Here is an 11577-nt window from a genome sequence, read left to right as displayed (position 1 = left end):
TAGCTCAGGATGGAGGAAACTATTATAGGACACACGTCAGGATATAAGGAGCAGAATCTAGGCTGTGAGAAACCACAGGCAGACGACCTCGTTTTTTCAAATAAATTGTAAGGAAAGGGGAAAGGGGACTCTATAGATTAAGCATGGCTTAAGAGAGGACCCATGGCAACTTGTGGATTTTATTTAGATCCTCAGATACAATGGGGAAAACTTTTTGACGTTGTAAGAATTGGAAATTTGGGCACTGCTTAGTTTATGAGATTAAGAAACTAAATTTAAAAAATTCTTATTGTGGTTGTTCTTTTAGTCACTAAGTCATGTCCAGCTGTTTTGCAACCCCATGGACTATAGCCCGCCAGGCTCCTTTGTCCATGCATTTCCCAGGCAAGAAAAATGGAGTGGGTTGCCACTTCCTTCTCCAGGGGATCTTATTGACCCAGGGATCAAACCCACGTTCCCTGCATTGGCAGGCAGGTGCTTTACCACTGAATCACCAGGGAAGACCCTAATTGTGGTAGATAAACATAAAATTTACCACTGTAACCAGTTTTTAAGTGTACAATTAAATAGTATTAACTACATACACATTGTTAAGGAACCAGTCTGCACAATTCTTTCAGTTGCAAAACTGAAATTCTTCACCCACTAAACAACAACCCTATCTCCCTTTCCCCTAGTCCCTGGCAACAAAGCTACTTTCTGTCTCTGATTTTTGATTACTCCAGGAACTTCACATAAGTGGAATTATACCACAACTGTCTTTGTGACTGGTTCATTTCATTGAGCAAATGTCCCTGAGGTTCATCCATGTTGTAGCATGTGTTAGAACTTCCTTAATATTCTGGCTTAAAAGGCTACTTTGAATACTCCTTGATATAAACTGTAGCAATATTTTTTTTTGACCTGTCTTCTAAGGCAAAGAAAACAAAAGCCAAAATAAACAAATGGGACCTAATTAAACTTAAAAGCTTTTGTACAGCAAAGAAAACCATCCACAAAATGAAAAGACAATCTACTGAATGGGAGAATATATTTGCAAGGGACATGACTGATAAGGGGTTAATATCCAAAATACAAAAACAGCTTATACAACTCAATATCAAAAACAAACACACAACCTGATTAAAAAATAGGCATAAGACTTGAATAGACATTTTTCCAAAGAAGACATACAGATGGCCAACAGGCACATGAAAAGATACTCAACGTCTCTAATTATCAGAGAAATGTAAATCAAAATCACAATGAGATATCAACGCACACGTGTCAGAATGGCTATCATCAAAATGACACAAATAACAAATGTTGGTGAGGATGTGGAGAAAAGGGAATGCTTGTACACTGTTGTTGGGAATGTAAATTGCTGAAGCCATTGTGGAAAACAGTATGGAGGTTCCTCAAAAAACTAAAAAGAGAACTACCATGTGATCCTGCATGCACCCTAATGTTCATGGCAGTATTGTTTACAATTGCCAGGGTATGGCAGCAACCTGTGTCCATCAACATATCAATGAATAAAGATGTGGTTTGTATACACACCTACACACCAGAATACTACTCAGCCATAAAAAAGAACAGAATTTTGCTATCTGAGCAACATGGATGGACCTGGAGGATACTGTGCTTACTGAAATAAACCAGATGTGGAAAGACAAATACTGTATGTCATCACTTATAAGTGAAATCTAAATATTGAAATCATTGAATATAATGAAAAAAGCTATCTTGAAAAAGGCTGGATAGTATTCCATTGTGTGTATACTCCACATTTTATTTACCCATTCATGTGTGATGAACATATGGATCATTAATTTTTAAATTGTGCTAATTTTATTGTGTGTATGTGTTTAAAAGAGTTGGAGTTTACATATTATTGTGGAAAATTAAATATATAGAAAACCAACCTAAAAGTTGAGCTTCAACAGTTATCAATCCCTGGTGAGGTTTGTATCATCTGTATCCCCATCTGTTTCCCCCTATCCTGTATTAATTTGAAGCAAATGCCAGACATCCTGTTACAATTGTCCTGAAGGGTAGAATTCTTCAAAATAAAAGATTATAAAAGAACATGAGCAGTCAACTTAATAACAGATTTTCTTTTTTTTGCCATGTGGCTGGTGGGATCTTAGTTGACCATGGATTGAGCCTGTGTCCCCTGCAGTGGAAGTGTGGAGTCTTAACCACTGAACTGCCACGGAATTCCTTTTCTCATTAAAAAAATTTTTTTTATCCCCAATGCTATATAAGCACCTGGTGAGGGAAGACATACTCTGATCCCACACAAGTCAGTCAGTCTTACTTGTGTTATCAAATTTGTTTTTCTCCTCAAATCTTTTCCCATTTTGGATTAATGATACTGTAGTTATAATAATCCCTTTGTATTCACAGAGTATCCATCATCTGTTTGCCTCGTAGATTAATAGAATTAAGATGAGGCCTTATATCCTGTGATGAAGAGTCTGGCTTTGGGGACAGACTTTTTGGTCAGGGCATTTCACATCTCTAAGCCTCAGATTCTGCAGTATAAAAAAGGGGATCTTAATAACTGTCCTGGTTGTAAAAAGGAAATGAAATACTGAAATGTAGAAGGAAGCCTTACATATGTGGCATGAAGTATTAAGTATTATCATCGATGTGAACCTGTTTCACAAGCATCCTTTGTGCTGGGTCTTCTGGAAGACTTGTTTTACACCAAAGTCCTCTGTGCTTCCTGCCTTTTTATAAGGTGTTTCCTCCTTAAAAAGAAAAAAATTGAATTTTGCCAACCCTCCCTCTACCCTCCTAGTTGCTGTTATCTACTAGCTTCCTCATTGCTCCTCCACGTTCACTGAAGATTTGGTTCCTTGGCCTCGATTGACTCCTCCAATTGTTGACATACTTCTGGGGGTCCTCAATGCGCCCCACACTGGCCTGGTGAGCCCTAGGCCCAATTCCAGTGATGCCCATCTCACTTGACTCCATGTCAGGGTCAGACCCTAAACTGGATCATCTCCTGGGATTTCTTTCCCTTTGACATCGCTGACACCCACAGTCTGGTGACAACTCCTCAGTCCCTTCATCCCCACAGGCCCTCATCTTTTGGTCTATCTCTCTCTTTTTCTTGGCAGCGCTGTGGTGCATGTGGGATTTCAGTTCCCCAAACAGGGATCAACCCCCCGCCCCTTGCATTGAAAACGTGGAGTCTTAACCACCGGACCACCAGCGAAGTCACCATCTCTCTTCTTAGTTCCAGTCTATCTCCTCCCTGCTCCTCTCCCTTCCTTTCTTCTGGGGACTAGGCCCCTGGTGCGTCACCATCTCACATTCTTTGAGTGCCCTTAACTTCCTCACTCTCATCCTTCTACTCAATCATCAAACTCCGGTTTTATCACAGTATCAGTATTTATATGTCGACCTATAGATACCTTGCACAACTATAGGTGGAGCTCATTGTACAGTAATGGTTTCTAGACTCCACTGGGTCTTCAGTGATGCTCACCTCACTGGGCCCTCTAGTGACTCACCTGGCTGGCTAGTCAAAATTTTCACGTTTCCCAGCCTTTCCATCTCACTCCAAACCCTCCTGTTGTCCCTAGTTAGATCCTTTCTCCTTCAGTGGTTTGTGCATGTTCTTCCCTTTGCCTTAACCTGTGTCCTTTCTTGGCACCAAGGCACCAACCATCCTCTTTAAAAAGTCACTCGGCGAAGCCCTGATTGTCATCCCCCTACCCCCTAGCATTTTTAATTTTAATGTTTTCTACACGCGTACTGGCCAGGAACCTTACTGACTCCAATAGAGGTGTAGCCCTCTCCCCATAGCATGAGCCCCTCACAGGGCCGCACTCCGTCTGAGCGTCGTCCTCCGCTTGGCGCTCCCGCAGTTCCTCTCAGCGACCCAGAAGCCCTTTCCGGCGTCGAGAGCCTGACGCTTGGGCCCGAGCAGGGTCTGGGCGTGCCGAGGGGCCGGGGCGCCGGGACGTGGCATTCACCCGCGTCCCCGAGGTGCCGGTGCTCAGCCAGCCGCGGAGGGGAGGGGCAGTCCCCGGGGCTGAGCCAGGCCTGGGGCCGAGTGCGTCCAGGGCGGAGGGTGACGGGAAGCCGCCGGCGCCAGAGGACTCACTTCGGGGCCGCTTGTTTCGGAGCGTGGCACAACCCCGGGTGCCAACCCCGAGCTCACCGGAGTGAGTCAGCGGGGCCCGCGGCGGCAGGAGAGGGGAAGGTGGGCTAGGAGGGCGCCGCGCACCCCGAGGTCCGCGCGGGAGGCGGGAGGGACCTTGAGGGAGGCTCGGGACACCCCTGGCGGCGGCCTCTTCTTCAGCCGACAGGTGAGCGCGGGCGGGCCTCGAGGCGGAGCCCGGCGGCTCAACCGGCCGTCCTCTGCGCCGCCGCCGCCGGCTCACAGGTAATCCCCCGCCGGGGCCTCCGCGCCGGGGCCGCCCGCCTGCCCGCGCCCCGGGCCCGGCGTGCACGTGAGGCCGAGCGCCTTTGTCCCCTCCGAGGGCGGCCGCCGCGCGCGTCCCTGCACCCCGCGCGCTCTGCCCGCGGGCCGACAGCGGCCGGGCGGGGCCGGGGCCCTGGGAGCCCGCCCTGGGGCGGCCAGCGGCCCTGGCTCCGGAGCGCCGCGTCCCCAGGCGGCGCTTCTGCGCGCGCCTGGCCTCGGAATCGGGCGCCGGGGCCCGCAGCGTCCCCAGCCCGGTTTCTCCCGGGCCCCGGGAGCCCCGAGATGGCGTTGGAGGAAGTGCAGCCCAGGGCCGAGGGAGAGGGCCTTTCTGTCTCCTCCTCCGCCCCGCGACTCTCGTTTCCCGGTTCCTAGCTGGTTAGAGCGCGCTGAGCCCGAGTCGGCTGCTGCTACAACATAGCTTTCTTTCTTCAACAGTTTCTTCACATATGATGTCTAATTTGCATTCAATAAAATGCCCTCATTTTAAGCGTGCCGATAAGGGATTTTGACAAATTATACACCCGCGTAACCACTACCCAAACGTAAACCTAGATCATTTCCATCACTCCAGAAAGTTCCCTCGTGCTCTTCTCCAGTCAATCCACAACTGCCCTCACCCCTTGATTTTCATCAGAGCTTAGTGTTGCCGGTTCTAGAATTTCCATAAAGTGGGCTAATTCAGTAAGTATTCTTTTGTTTTTGACTGCTTTCTAAATGGCCGTCATCGAGAAGGTGTCTCTTGTTGCCTCTGACTTTTTTTTTTCCCAGTTGCTCTAGTCCTGAGCTGTCCAGTGCGGTAGCTACTCACAGCATGTGACTCTTTAGAGTAGGAAATGTGGCAAGTGTGTGAACTGAGATGTGCTTTAAGTAGACACACCTAGTTTCGAAAGACAGTAGCAAAAAAAAAAAAAGATGTAAATTACCTCACCAAAATATTCTTACATTGATTATGTGTTGAATGATAGTATTTTGGATACATTGGGTTAAATAAGATATTATTAAAATGACCTTAATCTGTTTCTTTTTATTTTTTTAATATGGCGACTGGAAAATTTAAAATTACACAAACGTTATGTTTTTATTGGATAGCGGACAGCTCTACACACCCCTATTTTACAGTTGGTTCTGCTCACTGCCTGTGAGTCAATGTAAATAATGTAATTCACAAGAGTAAAAAAGTCCTGATTCTAGAAGGAGCGTGAAGAATCTGCTTTTTCTACTGTTTTAAATTTTGCTTCAGACTTACTTGTTTGCTTAAAAGAGATGGAAAGGACTAGGTGTCTCCTTTATATTAAGTTATATTTTCTATTTTTAAGTTACGTTTTCAAAAAGAACTTTGCAAAATATCTGATGTGCTTAAAAAGTTATCTTGTGCTTTTGAAAATGTGGAAAACTGATACTTTCCTGCAACCCAACCACCTAAATATATTAAAATGTAGCATTTTAGTGTGACTTGAGCAGCCTTAATTTTAAAAAGCAGTTGAGATAATATAATGTCTTATATAATAGATAATATAATGCTTATAAGTATATTTTACATGAAATATTCTTAGGCTTTCTGACAACCACATAATGTACCTTCTCATGAATACTCTTCCGTTTTTATGGCATTTTTCCATGTTGCTAACTTTTTATAAATGAGAAGTCATTTTAATAGTGTGACAGTGCAGGAATAAGTGCCGCTTATTTGCCCCTTCATCCCACAGGAAAGGTGAAAACCAGGAGGGCAGGAACCTTGATTTTATATTCACCCCCATACACACAGCATCTGGGAACACATCAAGCATGTAATTGTCCTTGAGGAGGAAAATTTTCTTCTGTCCTTCTAAGTTCTTCTGACTAACTTAAGAATTAAATTGACATGAGACAGATTCATAGGAGAAAATTTTTTAAAAGTTTAATAATTCTTGAGAGAGACTCAGGAAAACTGAGTCACTTGCCAAAAGGGTTGAAACCCTCACCTTTCTTAGTATCTTCAGCTCAAGATGAAAGAGGATGTTGGAGGTAGTGTTTTGGGACTTGAAGAGGGAAGAAGGCAATTAATTTGGAGACAGGCTAATATTTCCCTAAACAAATGTGTGCTGGGCCAGGCAGAGACAGTGGTACCCAGAGTAGATTCTGATCGCTAAGAGCTTCTGACACTACATCTAGCTCATAGTCTCGGAAAATATTGGGTTGATCAGAAAGTTCGTTTGGGTTTTTCCATCAAATGTTATAGAAAAACCTGAAGGAATTTTTTTTGCCAACCCATATCTCTGGTAATAGCTCTATTCTGGGAACAAGTTCTTTATCTAAATTCCTTAGGCGGCAAGGCGGGGGTGGGGGGGGACAGTAAAAAAGAAAGACTTACTGAGTCCTTGTTTCTTAAAAATAATCAAACGAAATTAATCCTCATGCCAAAGAGGCACATTTTGGGGTGGAAGATTTTCCTCCCCTACCTAACAGATTTTCAGTAAACATTTGTTAGCTGACTGAATCAGTGCGTAGGTGGCTCTGAAAAATAAGAGCCAACCTTCATTCAGCACTTAGGCGCTCTCTTTGGAAATGCCTACACAACTCTATAAGGCAGGCGCTGGTATTATTTCTGTGTACTGCCCAGATGGAGAAAATCAAAGTTTGCAAAAGTTGGAGAAGGTGCCCAGGGTCATAGCTATGAGTGACAGAGTCAGCACTTGAACTCGGGCTGTCTGACTCCAGAGGAGGGGCATTGATCAAAATAGAAAAAAATCAACAGTGGGATAAGTACTGGAAGACTGTGATGAAATTCCCATTCTACCAACTACCTGGGCTAGTAGGAGTGGTAAGAGGAAGATTTAGATACATTTTGGATCCATAGAAGGAGCATTCTGTGTTTGGACTGAGAAGCTTGTAGGCTAAATCTAGCTCAGGTTGAGTGGGTGGATGGCCAGGTGGCTAGTAAAGAGGAACGATGACATTGAATGTGATCAACTGTAGTGTGTAGAGAAAGGCAGGCCCAGAGACTTATGGAAGCTATTTGGGATGGGACTTGTATATTTTGGATGACTTCAGTCTACTCACCCTGGTGGTGATCAAAAAGAACTCACAGCTCTGAGGTGAGCTAACTCTACATCTCTTAAGTTAAGCTAGTTTGTTTTGCAAGTAGAGGAAACTACAAACTCAGAATGGTCATTTCATTGGGGACGACAGACATAGGATAAGCAGGGAACTGAAATTATTCCTACCTGATTGCACTTACACTTAATTTCCAGGTATTTAAAAAAATTGTGAGTTGCAATAGAAAGTGGGATTTATAGCTATTAGTTTTTGTTAGTGACTGTCTTTTCTTATACTTGCAATTTCTAATTATTTTGAATTTTTAAATTTTAATTAATTTATTTTAAAATTTTATGACTGGCAATTTTATATTAATAGTTTCACTCTGTTGGCAGTTGGCCTGCCCAGGACTATAAGGCTCACCTTCATGCGCATGGTGAAATGCACAGGCGCACAGCCCCTGGCGATGCTCAAGAGAAAAGCAATAGTACTCAGAGTAGAGAAAACCAAGTAGCTCATGGACTCCCTGTCTGCCTTTAAAACAAAAGGGTTTGGATCAGACAGCAGCGGCAAAGTCAAATAAAATTTCTTTATGACATAATATTTTCTTTTTTCTCCTGCTTGAATATTTCTATATGATGAAATAGATGGGTAAGGAACAGATTCAGTGTTCCACATGCTTAGTTAAGGAGGATACATTTATTATTAATTGATAGTGACATTAGGAGCTAACTTTTGGTGCTGGAGAAGACTCCTGAAAGTCCCTTGGACAGCAAGGAGACCAAACCAGTCAATCTTAAGGGAAATCAGCCCTGAATACTCATTGGAAGGACTGATGCTGAAGCTGAAGCTCCAGTATTTTGGTCATCTGATGCGAACAGTTGACTCATTGGAAAAGTCCTTGATGAATGATTGAGGGCAGAAGGAGAAGAGGGTGTCAGAGGATGAGATGGCTGGATGGCCTCACTGATACAATGGACATGAACTTGGGTAAACTTAAGAAGATGGTGAGGGACAGGGAGGCCTGGCATGCTGCTGGGTGACTGAACAACAACAACAATATGTTAATATAGGAGTTGATTTGACCCCCTCTAAGCCAGATATCAGCAAACATTTTCCATGAAAGATAATAAATATTTCAGGTTTTATGGGCCAGAGGCCTCTGTTTTCCCAGCTCCTCAACTCTGCCATTGTAGCCAGAAAGGCACCCTAGACAGTATGTAGATGATGGGTGTGGCTGCGTGTTAATGAAACTTGATTTGTGGACACTGAAGTTAGAGTTTCATATAATTTTTTTGTTCCATTTAATTTTAATGTGTCATGCAATATTCTTTTGATCATTTCTCAATCATTTAAAATGTAAAAACAGTCTTAGTTTGGGGACTGTACAAAAATAGACAGTGGGCCAGGTGTGACCTGTGGGCCCTGGTTTCCTGACCTCTGACTTATACCTTAGCTCATTTAATCCTCACAACCACCTGCAAGATTTTTTAAAATGTTGGCATATTTGAATATTGATTTTAAAAATAGACTATTTTTTAAAGCAATTTTAGGTTCACAGCAAAACTGACCAGAAAGTACTGAGTTCCCATATACCTCCTGTCCCGTACCCACAGTGTTCCCTGTTGTCAACATCCTGAACCAGAGAGGAACATTCGTTAATCAGTGAACCTACACATCATTACCATTCCAAGTCTACAGGTTTCATTAGAATTCACTCTTGGCGTTACACATTCTCTGAGTTTGGACAAATATATAATGGCCTGTATCCACCATTATAGTATCATACAGAATAGTTGCACTGCCCTAGCAAAACACTCTGTACTCCTATTCACCCTTCCCCAATAACCCCTGAAAACCACTCATCTTTTTACTGTCTTCATAGTTTTGACTTTTCTAGAATGTCATATAGTTGGAATCGTACAGTATGTAGCCTTTTCAGAGTGACTTCTTTCAATTAGTAACATGCATTAAGTTTCCTTCGTGTCTTTTTGTGGATTGATAGCTCATTTCTTTTAGTGCTGATTAATATTCCAAACGAATGGTACTTTTTATTTCATTTCATAGATGAAGAAACAGGTACAGGTTGTACAGATCTGACTACAGAGCCTGATCTCTTAAACATTTTACTATGCCTCTGAATCTTAGAGAATTTTGGCTTCTTATGATGAAGTTTGTCACATGAAAGTTGGGGTAAATGTAACATCAGGGTAATGAAGCCAGACATTTTGCTTGCAGAAAGTATCCACAGCTTCCTGAATATCGACATGAAAGAAAAACCTAGACGATTTTTGTTCCAAATACTTTGTTCCAAATGCTTAGATAGAAAAGCTGCTGTGGGCTTTTGAAATTTTGGTTCAACACACTCTCTGCTTTACTGGTTTAAGAACATGTTTCTCTTCCCTGACCATTAATTTTATTACCTTTCAGATTATACCTGGGTCCTGGCACCCAGCCACTCCTCTGCCAATGAAGTACATCTTGGTCACTGGTGGGGTCATCTCGGGCATCGGTAAAGGGATCATTGCCAGCAGTATTGGGACGATTCTAAAATCATGTGGACTCCGAGTGACTGCCATCAAAATTGACCCCTATATAAACATCGATGCAGGCACTTTTTCACCTTATGAGCACGGTATGAGGGAGAACACCCCCGCCACCCCATAAAGCACTGGGTCAAATTGCAGTTCTTTCTTGTATCTGGGTAATTTTAAGATAGCATTCCAGAAGTAGAGTTGCTGGATCATTATGCATCTGTGAAGGTTCTCGTGGTTATTGATACATTTTTAAGATTGCTGATGACATTCTAAATTAGTCCACACTTTTGGAAAGCAGTATGTGAGGATACCATTCTCACTGTACCTTTTGTAGTGTGGATTATTGTTATTTTTTTATCATAAGGATAATATATTTCTCAACATCTCATTGTTAAGAAAAAAAATCAGACAATATAGACTATATTGACAATATAGAATGACCTAAAGAAAATAAAAATCATCCATTTCCCACCACTTGGAATAATTATTATTAATGTTGAAAATTCTATGTATATACTCATTATTTTTATTTATTTATTGGCCACACTGCACAGCTTGCAGAATCTTAGTTCCCTGACCAGGGATTGAACCTGTACCCCTGCACTGGAAGTATGGAGTTCTAACCACTGCACTGTCAGGGAATTCTCTATACTAATTATTTTTAAAAAGGCACAAGGCCTTACATACTTTCCTTTTAAACTTTTCACATACAAGCAAGAAAGTGTATAAATCATATGTATACCACTTGATGAAATGAACATACTGTGTTGCTGCTGCTGCTGCTGCTAAGTCGCTTCAGTCGTGTCCGACTCTGTGCGACCCCATAGACGGAAGCCCACCAGGCTTCTCTGTCCATGGGATTCTCCAGGCAAGAACACTGGAGTGGGTCGCCATTTCCTTCTCCAATGCATGAAAGTGGAAAGTGAAAGTGAAGTCGCTCAGTCGTGTCTGACTCTTAGCGACCCCATGGACTGCAGCCTACCAGGCTCCTCCATCCATGGGATTTTCCGGGCAACAGTACTGGAGTGGGGTGCCATTGCCTTCTCCAACATACTGTGTTAACAGCCCCCAAATCAAAAAACAGAAACCCCCTTTATGTTCTTTCCAGTTTCTCCCCATCTGAAATGACCAGGGTAACCATTATCCTGTCTTCTAACATCATAGATCAGTTGGCTTATTTTTGAACATTAAATGATCTGAATCTTACAGTCAGACTAGTTTTTAAATTGAAGTATACTTGACTTACAATATTTCAGATGTACATCAAAGTGATTCAGTTACACATTATGGTGGTGGCTTGGTGGTTTAGTCACTAAATCATGTCTGAATGTTTTGACCCCATGGACTGTAGTGCACCAGGCTCCTCTATCCATGGGATTTCCCAGGCAAGAATACTGGAGTGGGTTGCCATTCCCTTTGTGTGTATATATATATACACACACTTTTTCAGAATCTTTTCCAGTATAGGTTATTACAAGATATTGAATATAGTTTCCTGTGCTATACAGTAGATCTTTGTTGCTTATTTTATATACAGTAGTGTGTACCTGTTAATCCTGAAGACATTTTAATAAATTCTATACTTCTAAAGGTTGCACAGAATCT

General features: G+C 42.6%; 1 protein-coding gene across 4 annotated transcripts in view; it reads left to right on the top strand.

Moving 5' to 3' along the window:
- The first annotated feature begins 3784 nt into the window (after positions 1 to 3784).
- The window catches only part of CTPS2 (CTP synthase 2), a 110078-nt gene continuing 102285 nt past the window's right edge, over positions 3785 to 11577 (top strand). The window contains exons 1-2 of one of the 4 annotated variants that reach the window (XM_027533498.1): positions 3785 to 4198; positions 9866 to 10070. In XM_027533498.1, coding sequence (XP_027389299.1) covers positions 3800 to 4198; positions 9866 to 10070 — 604 coding nt within the window. In that variant the 5' untranslated portion in view covers positions 3785 to 3799. Of the gene's footprint in view, positions 4199 to 4306; positions 4382 to 9865; positions 10071 to 11577 lie in introns of those variants that run through there. The other 3 variants (XM_027533500.1, XM_027533501.1, XM_027533499.1) reach the window with 3 other exon arrangements.

The sequence above is a fragment of the Bos indicus x Bos taurus genome, chromosome X (assembly GCF_003369695.1).
Source record: "Bos indicus x Bos taurus breed Angus x Brahman F1 hybrid chromosome X, Bos_hybrid_MaternalHap_v2.0, whole genome shotgun sequence".
In the NCBI taxonomy this organism is placed as follows: Eukaryota; Metazoa; Chordata; class Mammalia; order Artiodactyla; family Bovidae; genus Bos; species Bos indicus x Bos taurus.
The sequence above is the reverse complement of the archived record's forward strand: the minus strand, read 5'-3'. Positions and strand labels throughout refer to the sequence as shown.